The 27,685-nt window shown below is 35.9% G+C and overlaps 1 protein-coding gene across 3 annotated transcripts; it reads right to left on the bottom strand.

Annotated features, from left to right (window-relative positions):
* On the bottom strand, positions 1–27,394 carry SANBR (SANT and BTB domain regulator of CSR). 3 transcript variants are annotated; one of them, XM_062573490.1, is made up of 21 exons: positions 27,156–27,394; positions 22,869–23,034; positions 20,701–20,887; positions 17,319–17,409; positions 15,546–15,784; positions 14,662–14,720; positions 13,738–13,898; positions 12,398–12,484; positions 12,154–12,264; positions 10,128–10,251; positions 9,477–9,629; positions 8,669–8,814; positions 8,198–8,297; positions 7,136–7,168; positions 5,861–5,960; positions 4,759–4,853; positions 4,621–4,649; positions 4,451–4,524; positions 3,302–3,390; positions 2,853–2,944; positions 1–2,020 (listed from the first exon to the last, which is right to left on the bottom strand). In XM_062573490.1, the coding sequence occupies exons 2-21, from the start codon at positions 23,016–23,018 to the stop codon at positions 1,984–1,986; spliced, it is 2,157 nt and encodes a 718-aa protein (XP_062429474.1). In that variant the 5' UTR covers positions 23,019–23,034; positions 27,156–27,394; the 3' UTR covers positions 1–1,983. The 3 variants fall into 3 exon arrangements, with proteins under 3 accessions (XP_062429474.1, XP_062429475.1, XP_062429476.1); XM_062573491.1 differs by having other exon boundaries at positions 4,759–4,850; XM_062573492.1 differs by lacking the exon at positions 12,398–12,484.
* Between the last annotated feature and the right edge of the window lie 291 nt (positions 27,395–27,685).

Here is a 27,685-nt window from a genome sequence, read left to right as displayed (position 1 = left end):
TAAAAATTCAAGACAGTTGGCAAGGAAGGAAAATACTTAAAGGATAGACTACACATCATATATATTACTCTCATATGCTCAAAACCATTTCTGAATAAAATATTACATTACTGGCACACAAAACTGGCACTTTTCCTCATAACCGATCCAGTGGTATTTCCCCCCTATGCCTAGTCAGTAGTTCTATGAAAACTAAACACATACACACAAGCCTGCAACTTTCAGAGCACAGTTTACCTATGGAATTTGAAATAATCCTCTATCAGAAATCACAAAATTATTGCAAAACACTTCCTATTGCATTTTTATATTTGGTGGATTTTAAATACTTCCTCTTTCAACAAACATCTATCAGTCTTTCAGTGTTTACTATAAATGCTTAGAACTGCATTACTACTTGCAAACAGACCTGAGGCATTAGTAAAGCCTTATTTATTTGATATAGGCTAAAGCATTCCTGCAAAATTACCACTCCTGCCTCAAATTAAGGCCACTGAAATCCACAGTTTTGCCTGTTGGTTTCAATGGGCTCTGAATTTATTATGTTTCATCCAATGCTATAACAAATAAAATTCATTTTTGTTGTTTGAATAAAAATCTTCCACCTTGAAAGCAGTATTTTCAAGTATTGCTATCCTTGTCTTCTAATGCCAATTAAAAATTCTGAAGAAACAAAACACACAAAAAAGTCTGAATAGAAAGAAGAGTGCATTTCAAGGATGACCTCCTGTCCTGTACCCTCCCCTCCTGCCCAAAAATCTTGCTTACTTAATTCTGAACTCACAATTTATTGTACAGCTGGGGTCTGGAATAAGGTTTCCCTGAGCATTCTTTCTACCTGTTTCAAAAAATCAGAAAGGGTTTTCTAAAATTCAGCCATTATTATTGCCATTTCCTTTGCTTAGACATGATTTATTTTTTAGACAATTTTCTATATTTCTGAGTATTTTCCATTTCACTTTGGTAGCCCTGGATTTTATGTATAGACAAACTTGTATTCTATTGCTTCAAAAAAAACAAACAAAAAAAAACAAAACAAAAAAAAAAAAAAACTTGAAAGTGCATCTGACTTCAAAACAGCATTTTTCAGGCATGTTTCAGAAAATAACTAGGTCCAAAGATCAATATGCACAAATCCTCATAATGAGTCCTCTCAATTAAAAGATGCAGAATTAATAACATATTTGCTCCAAAATTTAGTAGCACAGCATCATTAAGAGATGGAAGTGCTTTGCCTCCTCAGGGCTGATCATTAGAAGGGAACGAGATACTGTATTGTGCAAGAGGAGTAAGATACAAAATAGGAATCAGTATTTAATTTTCAATACAAGTAAAGTAATTATTTCATAAGCAAGATGCAATACTGCATCATCACTGCATTTAAATCATCTTTGGAGGTCTAGATCCCACCTATTGCCCACCTTCACACAAATGAGAGTTGTGTAGGTATATGGAGGGAAGCCTCAAAACTGCATTAAAAATTTTGCTCTAAGTAGTTTAAATAATAGGTAATTCCATGGACATTAAATGCAAATCCTCAGAGGACTGACCTAAAATGTGCCATTAAATACTACATAAAATAGATATTGTTGGTGATTTCTGTTAACACTGCTGACTGTACTCAGAATTCAGTAGTCTTGCTTTTTTCCTTTTTAGTATTTCTAGCACATAAGGCGGCGTATTTTCGTCTTCCCCCATAAATAGTCTAATAATTTAACTTCATAAATTATAAAATATTTTTATGCAACTTAACATAATATCCTAAAAAATTAAATTTAAATTTAATAAATAGTGTATTTACACTTTAAGTAAGTACAGACCTCAATGGATTTGCATTCATTTATCGCACAAAATAATTTACATGGCTTAAAGTAATAAATAAGTCACAGGAAAGCTTTCAGAGATATGCGTTCTCTGTATGTCAGAGTGCAGTACACTTTCAGGAAGCAGTAATTATTTTGGCTATGTTCTCTTCATGAGTCCTTATGTTGGACGACCTTGACCAAAACGAGATTTTGACCTAGGTTAAGAACATAAGAAATATTTGTAGATTATTACTGCTAGAAATTTGTGGTTACTACTGTCAAGTTTAGTATTTGTTTTAAATTTCTTTCATGTTAAAGCATCTTCAAAGAGAAGGGGGAGGGGGGGGAACTCACTCATATCTATTACTGATAAAGTTGCTTTTCTGCCAGGATACTCGTACCCGCAAACCATGTATTCATATAAAGAATTCAAAGAACTACGACATCAAATACCCTTTGAAATCACAAATTCTACAGAAGTAGTCATTTGCACTTTTGTGGCCAGAGATGAGACCTGTAAGAAACTTCTCTGGTAATATTTTTATGCATCTACCCTCTGTTTGAAAGATTGTTAACAACTCCATTGTAAGCTTCAGCTCAAGACACTCATCTACTGGCCAAATTATGGCCAGTTCTAGGCTCTACAACTGCACACAACGTGCCAGTTTCTCACTAAATTTTTGGTTTTCTCTTTCAAGGTATGTATTATTCATACGCAGTAATGTAGTAGTTATTAAAAAAAATTTTTTTGGAAGGAGACCAAGGAACAGACTAAATCTCAGTCAACATTTTTCTTGTTATTCGAAATTTCACAAAAAATTATCTTAGAGCAGCAGCCAACCTATAAGCTATAAAACAGTTCTCCCAGTGTGGGTACAAGAGTTTCATTCTCATAACTCTAGTGTAATTTGATAAAGTAAACTTTCATATCATACATGGTTAACCTGCTAGAAGGGAAGCTGATGCAAAAACGTGTTTGAAATGGGGCAAGTGTGTTTAAAAAGAAAAGTCCATGTTCTGCTTTTTCCTTTCATTTTAAAATCTTACCTTGTGTTCTTCTCAACGTTGTTTTGTCGCGCACTCACTTGTGCCGAGGCCTTTATCTGAGCTTCTAGCCTAGAATAAATGCCTCCTGCGTACTGCAAATTCAGAAAATTAAGTGATGAAATTATTCCACTTTAATCAGTGGCTTCTCATAGAAATCACTAGAGCCTATAGCATACTTGATTTCAATATCACCACTCAGTACTGAAAACCTTCAAATCCATCATATTTTCCATGTCAGGTTTTTAAATACAGTGAATTTTACAAGTTATTTAACCCATTAAAAATACATTATTTGATTAAATACAGTTTTTAGTACAAAATGAAGCCTGATCAAATTTACTTTTAAGATTAAGTGTTAAAAAGATGTATTTTCATTTGTATTATATATTTTTGTTAGTAACGTGCACTTAAATTCTGTGAACACTACAACTGAACAACACAAGCCTTACTTCTTTACTGTCTTTTGACTTGACTCGATCCAGGTCTCCCAGTCGCATTTTTATTAAGTGCCCTGTAATCTCAGACATTCTTCTCTGATCTATCAGAAGTAAGAAATAATATTTAGAACAAAAATTTTTTTTGCTACTGAAAACAAGAGACAAAAGAACATGTTAATGATATCCTGTTTAAAAAAGTAGCTTTCTTTTCAGCTCATAAACAAATCTTGAATAACCTAGATCCTAATGCCTAACCCAGCTTCAACTGTATTCTCATTAGATATCAGAATCAGCTTGATGCACTACACTGAGATCATAATCTATAGGAATGCTTCTGAGGCAGTGGTTTTCAAAACAGTAAAAATGCAAAAGAATCTCAGTAGACTAAGGAAAAAAATAAAATAGAAAAAACAGAACAATTATAGCACTGAATACTTTTAATCGGAGACAGGGAAGGAGATACAAATGAGCACATTTATCTGTATTTATCTGCACACACAACAAATTGCATAGGGATATGAGAAACAAATTGCTAACATTACTGTGCAGCCAGCAGATAACACATCACCACCATTATCCCTATATCTCTCTATATTATATGATGACATTTCAAATAAAGAATAAAACCCATCCTAATATATACTTATGATAGAATTTTTTTTTCCCTCCTGTGAACTTGTAACTCCTTCCCAGTATTTTTCTAGTCAGTGGACTCAAGACTGTCCATTTATTTTTCATTCAAAGTGAATGTAAAACATGCAGCTTTAAATGGTGGATTTTCTTTCATTTTCCAGCCACAAAGATTTTTCTCCTGTAGAACAATCCTTACTAGATTAGCCAGTAAGTGTCAATTAAATCCCAAAGTAACATTTTCAGGAGTAGTTTCTAGCTGTATGAATACTTTGGTACATTTTGGAAGAATCTGAAATTGCTGTGTGGTTTGGAAACAGCTGATACACTTAACAGTTAGCCTAGCAGAAACCTATTCTCTATCAAATCAGAAGCAGTTATGCAAAATAAATTTTGTTCTATCTAAGAGTTAATTCAACCTAATAGTTTAAGTAGTTATATTTTAATAAAAGTAGACTTTTCTTACAGTAAATAATATTTTTCTTTGCATAATATTAATATTACAAGAGCTAAATCCATGCAAAAACAGACCGTCTTCTCTTTGAGCATCTTGATTGAATCTCAGTGATCTGGAGGCATCCCATTTGTTCTGCTGCATACTCACACTGGTTAGAAAAAAATGCACACAGAGTATTATTAGTGACCACTTACAAAGAAGAATGCACTAAAACATGGTCTCAAGGACTTTGCAAATTACTTACATGAATGGAGATGCATCTCGGGAACTTGACTAAAGAAAGAAAAGTATATTCTTCAGTGTGTTTTAAGAGGAAGTCTAAAACTCGAGTATTCTTCATTATTCAGTTCAGAATGGCTGATTTCAAAACTCAAGATTTTACCTTGTCAGATGGCTTCTCCTTTTTCTGAACACTAGGTGAAGAAACCACTTTCTTTGGGTGCTTGCAGAATTTCTTTAATTTCTCCTTTCTCCCTGCTAATTAATGCAATATCTAGCAACAAGCACAATCACAGATATCTGTAATCCCTCAACTATACAGCTATAAAAGGATATTTTCCCTCTACTTCTTCACAAACAGTGTAATTGGATTGGATATTTTTCCTCTGTTAATGTTAAATGTTACCATATTAGTAACACTCACAGATTACTCACTTTGCCATTAGAAGCATGCACGAACTGAAATACGTATTTAAAATGCAAAATGGCTACACAGAAGTACCCAAATTTCTGTTGTAAATTCAAAATCAGGTGCACATACACACTACAGCTCCGAGAACACTAATTCAATCAACAAGCTCAAAGTTCTTGGTGATGTCAAACCAAACAAGTTAAAGGCAGACTACAATGTTTTCAGTCTTTTTTTTTTTTTTTTTTTTAATGAATTGGTATACCCCAACCCCTTTGTGTCAAGAAAAAAAAGAACAAAGAACTGCCTCAGCTCAAGTGGCTCATTACTAGGGTGAGAAGGAGAAGCAGTTTTTGGCTTTCCATACTCCTAAACCCCTTATCATAATTTTTTAAAAAATTATCGAACTTATCCTCAATGCAGATAACTAGTCACATTCACTAGTCATCTCACTAGGTTATGAAATCAGAGGACTAGTACTCTGCAAACAAGCATGCAGAAAATATAGGCATGTAGCTACTGTATTTTCCTCCAACATTAAGCTAGGAGAAAATTCTTAAGTTGCTTGATAGTCTTCCCTGTAAAATATGCCCTTGATCACCCTTTAGCACATTTCAGTATCCAAATAATTTCAACTTCCCTTGTTTACTGGTGCTTTTTGGCAGCACCAAAAAGGTTAGTCTCTATCTAAACACACACAAATCTAGAAATAAAATTCAAATAACGGTATTTTTGATTTTAAAAATTCTAATTTTTAAAGTTTGCTTACAGAAGAAGAATTCTGCTGCCTTGCCTTGAATCCCTATATCTAAATTCCAAGAAGGTTTACTGTTTACAGAGACAGCTGTAGTTGTACCTGGTTTCCTGCATACATCTTCTTCATCCCCCACTTCATCTTCCGTGACCTCTGAGCCAGTGGTATACTCCTCCTCTTCAGATAACAATGATTGCTGTTTCTAATGAATGGGAGGAGAGAGCGCCACAGATATTAAGTGCAGCTTGATTCCTGTTAAATGATATGTTAAATCTGTCCTAAGTAGCTCTCTTCAAATCTAGCTTCTTATCTGAGTGAGGTAATTGTGTGTAAACTTAGGTCTGAGAACAGGATTCTCAAATACTGAAAAATAATTTCAAATCTTTGCTTAAAACATTATGATAAATATTTTTATTTAAGTTTCCTCAGGCTGGTCAAACATCAGAAGAGGTTGCCCAGAGAGGTCGTAGAATCTCCATCCTCAGAGACACTCAAAACTTGACTGGATATGAACTTGAGCAACCTGATACAGCTTTAAAATTGAATCTAACTTTGAAGTTGGTCTTGCTTTACAAGTGAGAGGATTGTACAAGATGACTTCCAGATTATTAAATGATTCTGTGTTTAGTATCCAACGTATTATTCGCTATATAGTTTCTATAGCAGTTGTTAGCTGCATAATTATAGACGTGAACGACTGTTCTCTCTAGCATTTGAATATAAAAACAATTAGTAAACCAAACGTCATCCTGTGCTGCTGGAAGAATGACTCCCCATCCTCTGCATTTGGCTAAGCCCTCAAGTCTGATAAAGCTTTTGCAATAAAGAGGGCGGAAACCTGCTTTAATTGTTGCTTCCAGTGCCAACAACATGAAAGAACCGTAACATGTTAGCCAGCAGGTGGAATGATCAGCAATTCTTTCTGATGGTTTTGGGTGCTCAGTTTGATACAGTTTAAAAAAACCACATAAGTCCAACTTAAAGTGCTTAGGACATGAAGCATCTCACATCAGTCAGGAAACAAACAGACACTTAAAAATAACATTTTTGAACATTTACATCTCTGTCAGCTTGATGAACTAAGCACTGATGCAGGCGCTGCAGGTCTATTGTTTGCTGTCATTTGTAAGAATGTTTAAAAGGAATCTTTCATTTTTATTCAGGCCAAAGTAGCACTTCACACACACTTTATAATTCCTTAAAAGTTCTTCACCGCATTACAAATTCCATATTAAAGCAAAAGACAGAAAATCTTATTTTTTTTTCTTATTTTCTAATTAATTTGTAGGAAATGATTTTAATTATCTGCTAGTAAGTTAATTATCTGCTAGTACACAAGAGCAAATATTTAAATTATGAACAAAACATTTTACTAACCAGCTGCAAAGTCCAGTTCTTCAGAGAAAGAAACTGTAGCCAGGAAAAGGGAAAGAGGTGTATGTTAGAGAACTAAAAATAATTAAGAAAGACAAAATAAGTGAGTGTAATTCTCAAAATAGGAGTGATATGCTATAGAACAGTAATTTATACTGTAACCCCTGGAAAGCTTATTCTCATCTTTGACTTCACATTTTGGTGGAATGAAGAAGTACACAAACAGGTTGTGAACTACTCTTCCATTCCAGTGAATTCAGAATCATGCTCCAATTTGCCTAAGCTTAGCACTAAAGATATTAATAGATTTTTTTTAATTAAAAAAGCAAACAGGGGGAGAAGCACCAAACTGATTAAGCACCAAATTAGAGTTTATATTTAATAGCTTCCAGCATCTGTACCAGAAGGTTCTGGTGCTCCGTGCAAAACTCTCATGGAATGAGCAGCACTCTGCTGCTATCAGGATTGCCGAGTTACTGAAGTGAAGCCCCACAATGGGTGCAGAACTTTGTAAACTATCTCTACTTGAAAGATCTCTTTAAACTAGGGGTAGTTTTACGAACAGTCTACTTCAGCTTGACTTAGAAAGCAACTCTATTGATCTGACATATACATAGTAAAATATACATCATATTACTGGAAAACGGAATCTTTTGCATCTTGAAAAGAAGAGATTATAGCTCGTCATTTATGGGTTTACAAGAGCAACTAGATATACTCAGACACATCCAAAGAGGGCAGTTCAAATAATTTTCACTGTCTGATGTTTGCTGAGTATAGCTGGGTCCTTAACACCATCAGTTAACAAGTGGTCTGCAAAGCAGACATATGGAGAACTGCTTCTGTTTTACAGAAGTATTTCTGATAGACTTTGTAGAAGTTTTGCCTTCTCACCAGACATTTTGTACTCAAACTAGTCTACGCTATCCCATAGTGCTCAGTTGCATGCTTCTTCCTTTAGCAATGTGTTTATATATAAAGTTGTCTAATGAATTCTTCAAAGTATCTCTGTAAGAATCTTCATTATCAGGAAGAAGGGGGGAAAAAAAAGCTAGCAATACTCACAGCATTGATTTCTCCTGTTTTAGGGCCCCATGGCAAATTTTGTTCTAACAGCACATCACATTCAATATTTTTTTCATCACAGAGTCCAATACCAGAATCACTTGAAGAGAAATTGGTGAGAAAAAGTTTTTCTTATTTTTATTTTGTAACATTAAAATCAGGCTCTCTTTACTCACGATAAAAGGAGAAAGACCCCCAAATTAGCCATATAGCTAGTATTTTGATAACCCTGCATTAAAATATAAAGATAGGAGCGAATAGTTACAGAGGTTGAATGACTAAATGTCTGTTTGACGTGCAAAAAGGTAAAAATATTTGCTCTTCTCTTCCCAATTTCCACTTAAATAATCATAAAATCAATTGCCTTTTAAAAATCACGTGTGTTGTACATTTTAAAATGGGAAAGTCAAATGTAATGTGTACACAGGCAAAATGTCAAAGGCTAAGTTAATTCAGTAACAATGTTCTTACCTATTTTCATCCTTAGTGAAAGGAACAACAATAGCATCTCTATGGTGAAGCAGATCATTCAGTATTTTAGTATTCTGAGATGTCAAAATGTCCTCATCTTCATTTCCTGAAGGTAAACCAACCACGTGATCCCTCACTTTACAGCCCTGTCATACATATACACATAAATAAATCAGACACATGAACTAATGGGAAGAATTGATTCCAGCAAATATGATAGCAGAAATTCAGCTTTCTAGAAGCTTCTGGTCTTTATACTTGGAAGCTTTTTCAAGAGAGAAACTACGGACGAACTTTTGCTTAAAGAAGTGGAACCGATTTTATACTTGTTGAAGTTAATAGAAACTTCTAGAAACAGACAACCTGAAAAGCAAAGCAGAGAGTCCACTAAATAGGAATAACAATTTTTACAGAACTGTTTCATATCCAATTTCAGCATTAAATGTGGTCAAACTGTAGGGTGACAAAAGGCAATGGAAAAAATATCCTTTGCTTGTACTGACAGCTTACAGTGCATATACTGTAACAACAAATGAAAAATAGCCTTCTGGCATAACCACAGTATCCTTCCCCTCTCCAGTCCCATGTTCCACTTTGCCTGCTAGGGAAGGCCTGCTGCACTTGAATGATCCCAGAATAGTTTACTACAGCACAAGAAAGGCCAAGTTCAGGGGTCAGAACCCTTATCCTTTGCTGCTTTGAGACACTGCAGCAACATACAGTCCTTATTTTGCAAAGGATCTGTTTTCATAAACCCATCCCCTCCCATGTCTTATGCTCTTTTAAAAGATAGCCATTAATGCAGTACCTTTGGAAGAGTTGTAGGATCAAATCGAAGTACTTTTTGGTTACAACAGGGATATATTCCTGTCCCAGTGGAACCCAGAGCACTTGCTATACCTGGATAAAGAACTGGCTGCGAATGGTACTGGCAATGGGAGAATTCCGTACACAGGAAAGACTACATTATAATAAGAAGAAAGATGAGAGGTGAGATTACCAACAGAAATCAAAATTTTGCAATATAAAGAATATATATCAACTTTATTTCTGCCACACATCAAAAGCTGCAAAGATCTCAAGAAAACTCTCCCCCAACCACCATCTTTCTTCAGGCAGAAAGTCTTTACGTCACTCATTAAAACCTGAATGGTCAGAGAATAGCCATTTTAACTTAATCACATTTTGCTCTAAGCGGTCAGAAAATAAAAGAAAGGGAAAGTGATGGAAAAGGATTTAGAAGTCATGAATCACAGCTTCTCTCATTTCTAAAATGCAAATAATTGTCTCCTAATCAAAAAAAAAGAAAAAAAAAATCAAAGCCAGCTGGTACCAAAAGCAATTACCTAAGAGCGGGAATAAATATATTTTCCATACTCTTTTAGTCCCTGACTCAGCGCCCAAAACTCACCCAAAAAAAGACAGACAGACAAGCAAGTGAAAGTGAAAATACACTAACTTGGTTACACCTTGAGCAGGCCAACCAATTGACAGTCCCCCAGAGGCGCCAATAAACATCCCGCCAAGATTTTAATTCCTCATGGAGACCAATTAAATACTCATGGACTTCCCAGGTTTTATCTCTGAAAAAGCACAAAGTCAGGTTATGCACAGAATCATAAAACAGTTCTGATCCTGCCACCAAGAAGGTGAGATGGAGAAAAAGCAAAGCAATGTATCTTCCACAGGTAAAAATCCTACAGAAGAGTTTACAACAACATGAATACAATGTGGGACAATCGATATGAAATTCAAATGATGACAAAACATCCTAAACTTACAAATAACAAAGCATTACAGCTTGTTTTATCTCAAACTCCATATACTCCATATACTGCAGCTTGTAAGCTAAGATAAATATCAAGCCTTATGGAAAGCAGCAGAACCATAAAACAAAGGAAAATTCAATACACTGAGTGAAAGAAAACAATATATGCAGGTGTGAACAAGTTCAATGATACTGCATTTTTCTGCCCTTATACTACCATAAAACAGATGTGAAATACCATCATTCTATTTTATTTATTCTAAAACGTAACATAGTACGTTTCTATGTATCTGCAACAGCAATTTTGAAAAACATTAATATTTTCTGGATGACTACATGCATTTGAGGTTTGTTTCTAAAAAGAGGAGTGCGTTCCTTCTTACTGATAAAACAGCATACCTCTTTATAATTCATAAGACAATATGCACCCAGCACTGATGCATTTTATTCTTGGAAAGAGCAGACATTTTCCTCCCCAATTTTAAGTCCTAGCCTGAACAGCCTTTTACTATATAGGTCCCTAATCTAGTCTAAGCAGACAAAAACTCTTATGAGAACTTCCAGGTACCACTAGACGTCTACTGCATACAAATCTATTTTAAACAACTACACCATTAAAGATAGGCTCATACTAGATCATAAGCCTGGAAACGCAGTACAAGAAGTCATAAGTACCAGAAGACAAATACTCAGAAGACGATGCAGATTCTAATTAACTTTGAGAATCGGTACGTCTATGCACTAGGAATTACGTAGCAGTTACGTCTACTCAGCTTACTTGAGGAAAAACAATTAAAGAATTTTAATTGACTAATCACCAATGATCCTAATACGTCAGGAAAGGGTCGCAGATTCAATTCTACTTAGACTGTTAGGCAGGATTTGCTCCACACCATGGAATTACTCATGAGACATAATACTAAGTTGACATGTACTATTTTGGGAGCTGACACCGAATTATGTTTTGGTTGTTCTGAACTGAATAGATACAATGAGAAAGTCTTCTTGTTATTAGTTTCCTTAAAAGGGGAAGGTAGGAGGGAGGGAACTGCAGCTTGTCAGGCATTGGTTTTCATTCAGAAGTGAATGCACTGTACAGAAACATGGCTCAAATAGATATAAACTGATTTAACATTTGTGCCAAAACAATCAGACATACAGAGACAATAGGTCTTGGAAACTCCTCCAATAAATACTTTAAAACAAACAAAAAGTAAAAGTTTATTTATAGTGATTTCTAAGCAGGATAAATATTTGATGTGACAGCATCAAGACAGTCTAGAATAACACTTTTAGCATTTCCTTGTTGGCACAGAGGGACTGACCCTTCCATAACAAACCTTGTGGAAACACAGCCTTAAATTCATTTTGTCATTGGCTACATATAAAAAACCCTTTAATGAAACAATTAGCTGAGTATTTCCTACTTGAAGCAGTACAACCCAAAACAGCACTCTCAGTGATCCTGGCTGTAGCTTTTCCATATTGCAGCAGCAGTGGCATTGCTAAGTGAATTTCAGAAGTACAGCTATAACCTCCCATTTATTGTTTTTGCTAGGGAATATAAAAAAGAATTGAGATGATGATTTATTCTGCTCTATGCCCATCTATGACTCAATTTTGTAACACAAGTATCTCTTAACTCCTAAACATGTAGTATTTTGTAACATTACCCAACATCACATAGTTGAAGGAAAACATTTAATATATATATTACCTTATATGAACATAGACAATATTCCCATGTTGATCTATGTTGATTTTTCCAGGTACACAAGGAATTCGTCTTTCTGTTTCTTTAGTTAGCAGCTTTTTACATAAACAACACCTAGATTTTAAAAAAAGAAGCAAAACATTGGAGTAAGAGCATGACTATGAAATAAAGAGGCTGTCTTTGTAACTGAAGTAGTTAAAAAAAAAAAAAAAAAAAAAAAAGGAAAAAAAGAAAAAAATTACCACACCTGTATAATGTTGCTGCATTTCCCCGTGAATCTGGATTTAGGTACTCTGGATCAAAGAGTCTCTCAATCTTCTTGCAGAATAGTTTACTATTAATGACAGCAACACAGTTTACCTATTAGAAAAAGACCTGAAAATTGCTTTATGTATACTGAAACTAATAATAATATTCTGATTTTATGTAAAGTTGTCACTTTTCTTTCAGTACCTAACTTTCAATGTGATTTTCCTTTAAGATAATCTGTTTGCGGCATACACGTAAGAAATGTCCATATAATTAGACTTGTCTGGAGTTGGAATTTACTCATTTTCTTTTTCTTTATGGAGGATCTAACAGGACTTTAAATGTTTTTGCCAAGCCATTCATTAAACTGTCTCCGTCATGTTCCCCTATTTGGCACAGTACCTCTCTCCAACCTCAACTTCCCTCACAACCCATAGCCCTGCACATGCCAAGCATTTGTTTATCTAAACTGACAGCTTCAGCCTTATTTGCAGATCCAATACAGTGCTGTTTGAATAACAGCCTCCTAACCTGATCATACCTTATTTTTATAAGGACATGAGGAAAGAGATCCTTTTTTAGTGGTGAAAATATTACAGATAAAACCTTACATCCACTGAGTCAGTCATTGAAAATCATACTTTATAAAGGTAAGAATTCCATGTACTCTTTGTATGGTTAATTTTTTTCCCTCTATTATGTTGTTTGCTTGCTATCTAAGCTCACAACTTCTGCTTGACTAAAACACTTTTTACTACTGAATGCTTTTGTGAACTTTTAGAATTAAAGTGGTAATGTTTTCATTCCTGTCAATTAAAACATTTTCCTACTTTCATCTTGCTTGCCTGTAAGTCTGCCTATTATTAATTGATCCTTATCTTGATATGAGCTAAGATAAAGTCCTTATGAATGCTGTTTAAATAATATTCTATTACAGCTATTCAGAATTTAGGATGGCCAGAAAGCTATGCCCAAACATCACAATTTGAAGGCTGCTGAAACCAAACTATTCTCTATGAATTAGTAGCATGTCATCCCATCAAAGATTCCTTTCCCTAATCCTGGCCTTCATTTGAGGATTCATGAATAATTTGTACATGTCACACTCCTATTGTGGTCTTTCCCTTTGCTTGGCTTCTACAAAAAGCTCTTTGCATTTGGCTCAGAATTTTAATATAAAATTCTCAATTCACTTCATGATATTCTGTGTTAAAGACACGTTAAATAAAAGTATACATTGTACTTATTACTCTAGACTCTGTAGTGTCTTAGCTGTTCCCAGAAATGATCCAGAAGCCCTACAGTATTTCAGTGGTATATTATATTGCAAAAAGTTACCTCTTAAATTTATCTCTTTTGTCCTTCACCTCTTCTACTTCAGTGTGTGTGAAGAGATCAGCAATTCGTGTAACAAGATTAGCATTGATACAATTCATGTTGCATGGTGTGGCTACAATGGCATTCATATTTTCATGGCAATAATTAATACATTTTTCTACCTATGAAAAACAAAAACATTAAAAATAATTTAAAAGAATTCTAGATAAAGCCAGATTAATTACTTCCAGCATTTTTTTTAAAGTGTGTAGTTTTGCAAAACTAGTTCAGTTCAACTCAAAAATAAAAAGCAAACTTAAAATATGTCTAACTGTGACTCTGCATTAATGAGACTGAATTTGTGTTTTCCTCCAAAAGGTCTCTACCATCTGGAAACAGCTCCAGAAACATTTCCTCTTCAATAAGCGATATCTTCCAATTACTTGTAATGGAGAAGCACAATACACATTATACATAGTACTGCACAGACCTCAACAGCTAACCTTACTGTGTATTTCACTGCAGGTCACTCTAGTGACAGAACTTTTGAAAAAAAAAATTAACAAACAAGTCAATAGTTACTACTTTCACAGAGCTGAAGGATATAAAAAGTTATTCACCAATACTTTTTTTTTTTTTTAATAAGATAAAGAAGTCAGATACCGAGGCTATTCAGCTGAACTGTCAAAAGGCAAATTCAAGATCTCATTATCACATTTAGAAGCAAGTTGTTCTGCAGGTTTTTATATTGCCCTCATTGAGGGTCTGAAAATATCAGATTATCACTTCGAGTAAAAAGTAGGTAGCAAAAAATCTCAAAACATCTTCATCACATAAACAGATGCAATGGCTGATACAACAGTCAAAGCATAACAAGCAAGCTGTTAGACACCTAGTGATTAGCTGTGCCCTTATGACACAGATTGTTTCTTTTTTAATACTTACTAATGAATCCATCTTCAAAAACTCAGAAGAAATAAGAATTGATATGACATTTGCAGGTTCTAGAAAACAACAAAAGGAGTTTTTTTTTTTTACATGAACACTCTTGTTAGTTTCACCTCGCCTCCCTCCCTCTGTATATTTAAGATGTGTTGTAAGCATTATTTTACCAGTCAACCTATCATTCCATATTCCAACATGCAGAAGACCTCCAGCCTTATGAAACAGATGTCTGGTTCCATATAAAAAGATACTGTATTAGTCTTATAGTCATTTTCTTGCCCAGATTCTCAGTTTTTGTTAACAAATGAACTAGAATGATCTTGTTAAATTGTTTAATCACGTTTCTAGCTGATTTTTCTTTATCATTTAGGTGGCCAGAATAAAACTGTATCAAACTGGACTATATAAAAGCTGGAAAAGGTAACTTCATAGGAATAAAATGACACATCTATAGAATAAGCTAACTTCCATCCCTAGCCACCACGCCCAGCTGAGATTCTGCTCAACACAACCTGCAATGCCAAGGTGGTTTTTAAGACTCTCTTACCTTGTTCTATTTTAAAAAATGATAACAGAGGATCGTAAAAAGTTTTTTTTTTTTTTTAATACAATTCCAAACTATATTAGATCTTTTTTACTGCTTCAACTATCAGGTTTCCTTAAAGCTCTCAGTGTTAACAGATCAGAGACTTCTGTTATAATGACCAGATAGTTTTCTGCTGTAATCCCTTTCTAACAAATGAAAATTTTCCAGCTGTTGCACTGAAATAAGAGATTGGAGCTGAATTGCACCAAAGCAACTGATCTTCCATTAGCTTGAGTTTTTAGTCTGAAGTACACATCATAATGAAACTGCCACAGATGATCAAGACAATGTCTTTTACCTAAAGTAGGCATTTCATATGCTTCATATTCTTTAGTGTTCCTTTTAACGTATCTTATCAACCAGTCAAAGATGTGAACGTCACAGTGCACTGAAATGTCCACCTCTTCCCAGCGCTGGGCATCCACTGACAGATATTCAGCAAAATATTTCATTTCTGAAATCAAAAGGTCACGAGGACAAACAAAATCTTCTTTGAGGTTTTTTGCTTCATCACACACATGGATCACCATATTTGGCCTCAATTAAAAAGAAAGAAAGCCACAAAACAAGTTAGGACCCTAAACCAGTAAGAATGCAAAACTGATTAATGAAGATTTCATCTCCAAAACTGCATCAGACACTGCAATATTGACATTACTAACAGGTCCTTTCTTATCAGAAGAGAAAAAAACCTTGCAGTTATTAAGAAGCTATTGCCAGATACTAGTGGAAAAGCATAAATGTGCATATATTCAGACAAATAATCAAAGTGTGATATAATGGTTAAGGGACTGGAGCAAGAACAGCTACAATTCCAGTCCCCAATTTATCTCTAGTTTGCTATGGGATACCACTAAAGCATCACATAAATGATTTGTTCTTCCTTTTTTACTTCCTTGAAAATACATGTATACTCACACCTCCCCCCCCCATCCACTCCTAACTTACTGAGGTACCAAGGACATTAACTAGTATACTATAGCAATTGTCATCCACAGGCTTTATTATATATTAAAATGCTTACTTCTAAAGAAAAGGTCAAAGCTAAAAATCAGTAAAATCTTTTTCTACAAAAAGAGAGTTATTATTAGGTTTGAATCAAACACGTTATGCTGTAAGCATCTCTTTAATAAGATACACTGGTAATGCACATGGCTATTTGAATTGGCAGTAAAAATTTTTATTTGCACTTTTCATTTACAGTTTTCCTTTTCTCCTTCTAAACTAATAGGACAATTCTATGTTCACAGAACTTTTTTTTTTTTTAATTAACTGTTAGTGAGCATCAATCTTGTTTTATCCCATTGTAAAGATCAGACTGTTTCCCACTGCAGTAGTGATCGACCATTCAGAACTATCTATGGATTCATAAGCAACCCATCACCATTATATGTAATAAATTCTCAAACCAATCCCTAGTATTTCTGTAGCAATATTAGGTTTAGGATGTTCATAGCTGTGTTCTCTGTCACAGTAAAAAGAGCAATTTTGACAGTTTTCAAAACTAGAAAGATGGCTACTTCACTGATAAACTTCCAGTGAGCTCACATTTGAAATGACAGTCCAGTTATGTTTTTGGTTAATAACAAAAAATAAATAAATAAATAAAAATACTTATAAGCCTCCTCACTGAGATTTTCAGCAGTTTTCCTGCTCCTGACCTAAGACCAGTTCTACAATCATTAGTAATAGCAGTACTAAAGGAGAACTTGCATTTGTCACTCTGGCTTAAGAAAACTGATGCACAAACTGTAAACACATGTATTTCCACTAACATTCTTATTTTAAATCAGAATCAGGGGAAATGATATAAAAATAATGTGAAATAAAAATAGTTGGACTCTGTCGGAACAGAGAACAGTTGGAATTCTTTGGACTTAATTCATACTTATTGATAAAGCTAGAAAAATAGTTTAACTTCTTCTGCCTTGAACAAAGAGAATGACTGAAGAATCTGACCTCCTTGCATCCTTTTTAGTGGTACTGTCTATTACTCTGCAATTCCTCCAAATGAGTGGTCTCTCTGTCAGCTATCTAATCTTGTAGGCAAAAAATACAAACATCATCTCACCCCTGATTTCCATCGGTGCTTTCTCCACCTTTATGCACAGGACCTTTCTCAGATTCTGAAGAACTCCTTGTGGAGGCTGTGCTGGGCCTTCCTTAAGTGCAAGGAAAAAAAGGCTTCATTAGAACAAAAGGGACTGACCTGTTACTCTTCAGCATCTTGGAAACACAACTGAAGCACAGCTCTAATACTGGGGAAATGTTACATGACTAGCAGCAAGATCTGTGCTACTGTAACAGCTACTAGATAATCAAAGCCATGTACTGGAAACTCAGATCAGCAGCATTGTTGGATTGCCCAGACACTTGCCCATTAATTTAGATCAGTCCTATCTCAATATAGAGCCAAGAGATTTATGCAGAGTCTTCAACATTTTTCTCTAGGAATGCAATCCTTTCCCTTAGATCCCATTTTCTTTCTTGTGGGATGTGGGTCTTAAAACTTCCAGTCACATGAAGACTTTCATTTTCAGTAAGCTTTGCCACTAGAATACAATCACTTAAGACTAACTCAGCTTCTTATCCATAAATTGTTAGCTGTGGAATTATGTTGCTTACAAGCCAAAGCACAGAAGTCTCTACAGATGTACTTTCCCTAAATTTCTCAAATGCACAGCTTAAAGCAGTAAATTGAATAAAACAATGCTCAAAAATGCAGACCATCAGATCCTTTTAGTCTCAAAACTATACAGTGCAGCTTATTCAGGGAATAAAGGACAACTGAGCTTTAGTTCAAATAGTCTCTCTCCACAATGCAGTACAAGCACTGAGTGGAAGCTGGAAACAAAAGCCAGTGAAGTCACGAGAGGTCTGGATCACCAATCCCAATGAATTCTGGATCAAGAGTTAAGAAAATCCTAGGATTCAGATACTGAGCAACTTTTTCTACAGTGATGAACAAATCACTGCAATCTGAAACTTCCAACAGTCTTGCTTATAATTCAGAAATGTCATCATCTTTTTAAAGTAATGGAAGGGCACGTATCTGGCTTCCACCGATAAATCCATCTAAGGTCATGACTTTCCGCAATTACCCCCTGCTCTCAGAATTCTAGGAAAAATGTTCCAGAAGAATCCTCTCCCTAACAGAGGAACCTGTACTCTTTAAGAGAGACCTTCTCATCTTATAGCTGACTTTCTTATTTAACAGCTGACTGACATCAGAAAACATCTGGAAGCTCTATATTGTTCAGAATACAGCAATTGCACCTTTCAGAACAGTGAAGTTAACACACTAGTGGAAGAAGAAACAAAACTTTCTCTAAAGATATAACCAATGGACATGCACAGGTAGGCCTTAGTAAGGCCATAACCAAGGAAAGATAGCTAATATTAGGGGAAAGTTTATTGGACAGACACCAGAAGAGCCTTGGAAGATGCTAGGTCAGCCACAGCCTTCAGGGCAGTCATTCCACTGCAATCTGACGACCCATACTAGTAGAAATACAGCCAAGGTATGGATCCTGGATTTTTAATGCAATACAAGATGAGTATTTTAAGTAAAGGTCTGTGGAAAAAAAAAGACACCGAAATGTTCTGTTTGCAAATATTAAGAAATTTATTTTGGACACAATGAAGTTATTTATGAAAGAAAAGAAGAAAATTGACAAGAATATGCAATACAGCCAAATTAACAGGGATATCTGAACTTCACCTTACATTTCTTCCAGTCATTTTCCAAGCTTATAGACGGCTCAACTTCTGAAAGTTAGTAACAGAAATACCTTGGCATACACATGTGCACTGCCACGCTATACATTTAGAAGGATGTAACAGTTTGCCTTATAATTAACATCCAGTTTAATAAGCTTTTACTAGTTAGCCAAAACCAAAATCCAGGTCAAAATGAATTAGGTCCAATTACTTTTTCTTGAAGTTACTCATATCTATAAAAAAAATCCAAATAGGCTCCAAATTCTTGATTCTAAAATAAGGTGCTGTGAATAAGTTCACTAGGAAATAATTAAAGAAAAATATTCACTTACAAATAAGCTTTTTTCAAATTTCCAATTCTGAAATATCTAAGTATTTCCCAAATATTAAGAAAATGTGTTCACTACAATCCGGTAGAAATCCAGAAAATTATATTAGCCTATTCTTAACATATTAAGAAACTACACATAAACACGGGCAATCATTTATCCCAAGTCACAAGGAAAATGCATTAGAAAAAACAGGGAACAGAAACAGAGGATATTTCAGGCTAAGATTCTTGTACTAGGAACATTAGTGTACCTAACTGCATTAATACTTTTTAAAAATATTAACTTGATAAAAAGAAAGCAAGCACTAATTATCTAAGGAGTTCTATAAGCAGAGTTGGCTTGTTAACTGCCTACTGTGAAGACACTAATCTTCTAAGTAGTCACCTGTAGGTGCAAGAAGTCAACTATTTATTCAACTTAATGTACATAACAAGTATATAATTGAAAGCTGATAGCACATGATAGCTGATATACTCTATATACAGTTTTCAAATATTGTCTCTTTATTAGACTTTTAAAAAACACTTTATTTGTTGCCCAATAAAACAGCTATTTTTACTTCTGCAAAGAGAACAGCGATCAGAAAGCTGCAATGCGGTGAAAGACAATGTAACAGAGAAAATTTTGTTGGCTTAAATCTTCACTATCTTCTCAATTGGTAACACAGAAATCATTTATTCATAACTGTAATAAAGCAAATTTCTCATGCAGCACAACTGGCAAGTTTCCCAGTGTGTAGAAAATACCCTTATTTACAATAAAAACCAGAGAATCATTATTGCAATATTCTTTACTTAAAACTTCTTACAGGAGAGGTACTTTAGTTGGTCTTACCAATAGTTTTCTTTTTCAGTTGCAGCACAAATCGTTAGGACTAGCCCTCTTCTATTAAAATATTACTGGGCCACATTAATTGACCAAGACTCATTATATATCAATGCAAGAGTATCCTGTATCAGGAAGTAACTAATTTATGTCCAAATTCTCGTGTAGCCATCCAGCTATTGAGGCAATTGCAGGGCCTTTTGCTGACCTCAAGGAATCACCATGTCAGCTTTCAGCCATTCTACACAAAACTACTTATCTTAATAACACAGCTTGATGCGACTGTAAGGTTTACACAGTACAACACCAGGGATATAAAATAGAATAATCACCCCTGTCCTTCCCAAATGGAAAGATTTAGCACAAACTTCAGCATATCATGCCTTTTGGAACAACAAATTATTAAAAAGCCCAAACATTGATTCTTAATCTAAATGAACTGAAAGTATGTCTTTTTTTTCCTTTTCAGAGACAAACAATTACCATTCCTGGGTGAACTCACCACTCAAGACAGAAAAACATGCACATACTGATTATAATCAAAGTCAATATATTTCAGAATTACTGAAAACATACCAGTTATAGTAATGGAATTCTGCCCAATGGGAGGCTCCTGAAACTCTGTCTGTGTATCAAGCAAGGAGGATTTGATGTACGTAGCTAAAGTTTCCACAGGACTCCCACCAGCAGCCATTAGGGGATTATATTGATTGTCAACAGGTGAACTTCCACTGCTTTTTAGTTCATCAAACCTTTTTGCACACTGTCACAAAATTAAGCAATAGGTCAATGAAGTAGCAACTTTCAGTACATTTTAAAAAACTGATTTTTGATGCAAAAATATTTCATTGTATTATCATTTGCAATTGAACAGTCATCAAACTGATATTACCTGATATTTCAAGGCTTTTTATGTAATTAGGGGCAGTGGGAAAGAACAAACATACAGAAAAAGAAATAAGATTTGCCATGATTAAACACTCTAGCAGAAAGAAGAAAAATGGATAAGATGGAACCTGATTTTAGGCTTGATTTTTCACAGAGTCAACTTTGAGGATAGTAAGGAAAAAAAAAATAGTTGCTTTACCATTAACATTGTCAAATATTATTAAAAGCAGTGATATTGATCAGTTCATAATAATTATTTCTTTTACTTTACAGTTTCCACAGTGGATAAAAGGAATTGGGAATTTCTAATGCAATTCTAGTGCCTTTTCATTCCTTGTTTTGACGAACTAAAAAGAATTTGCATTTTGTCAATCTGTACCGACACAATGACAATCACAGGCTTGATTCTGCAGACTCCTACACACAAGTAACTTTACACATACAAGCACATCTATCAAACTCCAAGGGTAATCCTCCTGTGATAAAACTCTCTGGATCTATACAAGCTGCTATCTCTTATTATTATTTACTTAGATTTAGCTAACTGACACATCACTGCATGCCACCTTCTCTTTTGGTTGAGGCACACACAGTGACATCCTTCTGGTATTAATGCAGTGTCTCAAGTTTTTAACAATGCCAGTTTACAAGATTTAATAAACATACAAAAGCACAGGTCTCACTTCACTTACCTGCCTCAGAGAGACTCCAAAACTTTGTTCATTTAAAACACAGTAACCAGACACGTATTAATCAACTATGCTATTTTTATAGAAGGAGAAAATTGACAGATTCTTTTATAATTATTTTATTCGCTCAAGATTGCATAGTACTATATCCAAATTGGAAGTTGAATAGCTGTGCCCACAAAAAAAAATTAAATACTTTGCCAAGCACTTTTTTCAGCTTGCAAGGCAGTAACATTCCACATAAGCTCCTGCTCCCAAATAATCACTTATGTTCTAAATACAAGGTCACAGCGAAGCCCACTAGCAATGCTACAAATGCAAGCTGACACATTTGCTTAAGTTTGCAAGAAAATACACACTGCTGGCTTGCTTTTTTCCAGCTTCACTGAATCACAAGGGCAAAAGCTATTTTCTTTTCCAGCTCAAAAGCATTTAAGCGAATATAAATTATCTCCTCTTGGTTTACTTCACCTCAAAGAAATAAAAAAATCCCAAACTGCTCTTTTCAAAACAAATAAAGAAACAAAACAAACAAAAAAAATCAACACCAAATGATCATGAAATTCAGCAATCCTGAAAGATTAAGTATACAGAGGTGGCAAGTTCTTCCAACACCTATTCCCATCAGAGGAATAGTGTGCCACTTCTTGTAAGGCAACTGCATGCCTTTTATTACCTAGTAGAAGTCTGTAACTTTTAGTTCCTAAGAATTGTACTGAATGTAATGCCAATCATAAGAAATTATTAGGTTTGCTAGTAAAGTATACTACAATCTCCATGAAGTTAATGGGTACTGTCATCCTTTTTCATGAAAATCTTAACTGTAATTTGAAACATATTAGTGCAATTACTCTTATTTTTCAATTCTACTTTTCAATTTTTATTAAAATATTTTTATGGTATTTTTTATTCTTATTTTATACCAGTTCTGAAGAAATACATCGTGTGTTCTCATTTCAAAAGTTTAATGTTCAGGTTTTGTACAAGCAATATGTATTTTTTTCAATCTACTACTCATTTAACATTTTTAGCTCTTTATAGTTTAAATTATTTCCACCAAAACCCCCAAATCCTTAATTCCCATTTCCCACCCTCCACAAACAAAATAAGCTTTCTTCTTGATAAAGTTCTGCATATAGCATGCAGATTCTTTTTTAGTAAATTCACCTCTTTGGATGTAAATCCTGGAACTAGCCTTGCCACACTGTCCCAGTTGATAGGCTGAGGAACACCAATTAGGGAACACAGAATCATATCCAAAACCATTTGGTTGTTGTCATATGGGAAGTTATTGTTTTCTGAAAATCCACGACTCATCTTTGGTTACTAAAGCCTAAAAAAGAAAATTATTAGAAAGTACAGAGACTTACGCACTTAAATAATCCTCCAATTTCAGATAATGACATAATTTGTTTAAGCTTAGTGTATGTTAGTTGTAGCATTCTGTAAGTTACTATAGGAAATATTTACTATAGCGTTGGAGTCAAGTACTAATGCTATAAGGTTTGTATTTGACACATCTGCATCCTCAGATTTCATTTGGGAGGGCAAAAAAGGCAAACGTGCAAAACAAGAAAAAAAAACAAGAGCAGTAAGTACTAATATTTGAGTTGTTTCTTCACAAAAGAGGAGAAAAAAATAATTTGCATATAAACTTGTAGTTTTGTTTTGTTTTTTTAAAGAGCTATTCACAGAAGTCAAGAGGCAAGTATTTTCAGAAGCGTCAACTTCTAGAACCAAGGAATCTTAAAAAAAAAAAAAAAAAAAAAAAGGCATGCAAATGTGGAGGTTTCCTTGTACACTAAATGCATTTTGACTTTAAAAAATCTAAAAGAAAAGCTATTCCTGAATGAGAAGGCAAAAACACCACTGTCAGTCTTCCTTTCCCTAAAGTCTGAATCAAAGAGCAGGTCAATGCAAGCCAACTAAGAAAAAAAAAGGGGGGGGAAAATCAGAGGAACCATTAATTCCAGCTCCGCAAGTTTAGAAGAGAAGCCGATCACCTCTTTGAAGAGCACATCAATAGGTAAGACTACTAGATAAAACTTGAATCAAAGGCAGTAGACGCAACAAGCAGTATCTGGAAAGAATGCTGATGAGATTCATTAGCTATGCAAAAAAACAACCCCAAAACATTGCAGTATCAACCTAATACAGCAAAAACTTGAGCAGGTCCTTCTTCTGGAGTATTTACTTGCTTCTACACATACCAACTAGACAATAATTCCATATACTCCCCACTGTGGCTCTGAAAAGCATGCACTAGCAAACATACAATTTTTATCATCCTAACTATCTGCAAATACTTCCACCAGAAGTTTCCATCTCAACAGTTGATGCAACTAAATAGAACACATGCCCATTCCTGCACCATTGGACATCACAATCCAATATATTAGCGTGAATCAATTTTAATTGGTAGTTTAAAAATAATACACACTCTAGTTAAAAGACCAGTATTAAGCATGCCAACTTGTGTTCTGCCACTTTTGCTCTGTAGCTAGGAAAAAAGCCGAACTAGCAACCAAAGCCTTTACCTCTAACTCCATCAAAGCATTTGGATACTCAGAGCCAGACTAAATGTGTTCTAAATGTTTAGGATGATATACTACCACAACTACCTCCTCCCACTGCAGTTTTGGAAGAAAACCATTGAGTGTCCATTTCCAGGAGGGACTTGCACCACTGAGCCCTCCCGTGCAAAAAGGGGCTTCCTACAATCTCTGAATAAGTAGCCTGAGTTACAGGATGGAAGAATCATTTAAATACACTTCCATGTTCCTCAGACTTCCTACTGTTCGGTCTCTTCTTGCTCAAGCATATTTGTTTTATAAACCTCATTCAATACCAGCCAACTCAGGGTACCCAGTTCAGGGCAATCAATATTGCTTCGGAGCTAGGAAGCATGAAACCTGGATGTCTTTCAACCATTATCCTGAAAATCTGACTTTTCTATTGTCCCAAAGCATTCATAATTTCCATTTACTAAGGATTTTCAGCACTGAGAAGCCTCATTCTTCCAGTTTCAAGTTGAGCAACAGACAACAAAGCATATAGGACAATGGCAAGCACTAAAAATGTGGTGCTCTTGACTTGGAAAAAAAAATAGTTTATTATCAATTTTATATATACCATCAGGGAACAGAGTAAAAGTTCAAAGTACTCGCTTATCATATGCTGGCAGAAAAGTACAGGCATTTATCAAAACTTTCAGATGCAACTAATGCACAGGCAAGATCTTAATAAGGACTCCTATTTGGAAAGCACTTGGGATCTTTCTTAAAGTACTTTAAACAGATCACAAATAATGAGACCTAAAATTCACATGTAGAACTTTGATTTTTAATGTATAAAGCAAAGATTACAGAGAATTTCAGGAAAAACATACTTGGATATTAGCAGATTTGACTGACTACTAGTTACTAAAAGGATATGACAGGTAGTTGTTTCTTTTGCCTCATCCTCTTCTCATGCAGCTAAAAGAAAAGACTCGTAAAATACATAACATAGCACTGATTTTGTTTCAGATTGTAAAAGCCATTCCAGCTTTTTATTTTTATTAATAAAAACAGAAGTCAAAACAACAAATAACTTCTTATCCTCTCAAAAGAGTAGTTGAATGAAACTATCATGAGAAGTTTCATGTATTCATGACAGATGGAAAAGTGCTCTGTTTTACGCTTAAGAGTTTAATTTTAGGAAGACAAATGGATAAAAGTCACAGCGTTTTAGTAATTCTATCTAAATTAAATCTGTTGCAAAGTCTGTCAAATAGCTTTGAAGTCAAAGGTACTTCACAGGCAACATGAACCCGTGGAGTGGAGACTTCTCTCCATCAGCACACAGACAGATACCAGTATCAATTCAGTTTAAGCCACTAGGTATCTACAACACCTATTATGTAAAGGGATGAGGAGGCCAGAATAGGTCAGCACTAGCAGCAAAGCCGAGTGGTTAGAAGATGTGAAAACCTCTTCTTGTGGTATCTTATATGTGTGTAGCAAGCAATTTAGAAATATGCTTAAATGAGATGAGCAAATGATCATGTATGAATATCCTCGGAGCTCCAGACATAAAATACAGTTAATGAAAATAAAATTGTTAGTGATGGTGCTACTTTATAAATCCCCATCTTAAAGCTTGTTCTATGATATGATCACACAGGGTAATCGATCAAAAAAAAAGAGAGAAAAGTGATTATTTTGCAATAGTTAGGTTTATAATTTAATGCAGAAAAAAACAACAGAGTAGGTTTTAAGTGCTTTATGGTAACAAATTTATGGATACATAAGCACTGTGGACTATGAAGCAACCCAATCATGCAAAGATGACAGGCACTCTGAAATGTAATGACACTTCAGGGAGAATAAAGCCTTTGTCACTCAAATATTTTTTATCCACTTATTCTGTACATTAAAATACAATTACTTATAGAATCATACTGTAATGATGAATGAAGGAGCATACTCATTGCAAGTATATAGATTCAAGTCTTTTTATTTACTTCAATTTTGGAAATAGCACAGAACTCCCCTTTGTGTCCTTAGCTCTGATGTTTAACATTGGTCCTTTCTCCTTTAGGAAAGACTGTTAGAAGTATAGTTAAAAACATGCAAGACTATTTCTCATGCAAGAATACGCACACCGTAAGAACTGCAATGTAAGGTCTATAATAAATGTGGCTGCTAGAGAGGTAACAACATGGAATTCTCTCCGGTTTGTTTCTCTAACAAAAGCTCAACTTGACCTTTTCCTCAAGTCAAGGAAATTGGGAAAATGTTTCAGATTTTTTTAAATTTGATCAATTCATTACAAACACACAGTGTAGAAAGTTAGATGACAGTTTTAATAATTTTATCAGCAATTAAAACTCTAAATTAAGTGGCACAGAGTACTCCCATTGCGTATTTCATAATTTAAATAAAGCGTTAATCCAACAGGCAGAAAGTTGGCTTACATTATGGAAATGCACCACCTTATTTAAGAGTGATATTTTTAAGAGAAGCACAGACACAATCGAAACTGAGGCGTTACTATTCCCATGCAGGGAAGGAAAGATGCTGGCATGGGCATGATGTTTCACACAAAATCCTTAAATTCTGCACATAGCAAAGGTGCAGAATGGAAAGCAAGGTGATGGAAGGAGCAACTTCGCATACGAGTTAGAATAATATCAAAGTAAGTTATATTTTAATAATAAAAACCCATTTTTTTTTCCTTTTTTAAAGCAAGACCGGACAAGCACAACCACCCTTCTCACCAAGCATTACCTTGGTGGGGACTCCCCCCGGACCCTATCACAGCCGGGACCTCGGCAGCCACCCCAACGCTGTCCAGTGGAGAAGCCCCACGGCAGCTTTCGCGGCAAGTGGACAGGATAAAAAGGGGAGCCCCCCGCCAGCGCTTCCAGGGAGGCAGGGGGAGGCGGAGGGCCGCCGCGGCGGGGCACGTTACCTGGCGGGCTCCCAGGCGACGGGTCGGCGGGCGCAGGGCGTGGCTCTGCCAACGGCTCCTCCTCGAGGCGCAACGGCCGCTCCCTGGGGAGGAGAGCGCCGCGCCGGGCGCCTCACGGAGCCCGCGGGGGAGAGCCCGGGCCCAGCCCGGCCGCTGGCCGTTCAGCGCACCCGGGAAGCTGCCTCCAGCGCCTCAGGGCTGCCCCTGTCCGCGGCGCGACACGGACCGCGACGGCACGGCGAGCCCCACGGGCCACCGCCCCCACCTGCGGCGCCACACGGCGGCAGACAGCCCCGCACGCGCCGCCGCCGCCCGGCCCCACCTTCGCAGCGCGGGGGAGGGCGCGGCCGAGCAGAGCCATGAGGGGGGCCGGCCGCAGCCAATCAGAACGCAGCGAGTGGGTAGCTCCCCGCCCCCTCCGGCCCGGGAGAGCCAATGGGGTGGCCGGGAGGGACGCGGCCGCGCGGCGGCGGCGGGGGCGATGTGGGCGCCCTGACGCGCGCCGTGTTGCGGCGGCGGCGGCGGCGCCC

The sequence above is a fragment of the Rhea pennata genome, chromosome 3, assembly GCF_028389875.1.
Source record: "Rhea pennata isolate bPtePen1 chromosome 3, bPtePen1.pri, whole genome shotgun sequence".
NCBI lineage: Eukaryota > Metazoa > Chordata > Aves > Rheiformes > Rheidae > Rhea > Rhea pennata.
The sequence above is the reverse complement of the archived record's forward strand: the minus strand, read 5'-3'. Positions and strand labels throughout refer to the sequence as shown.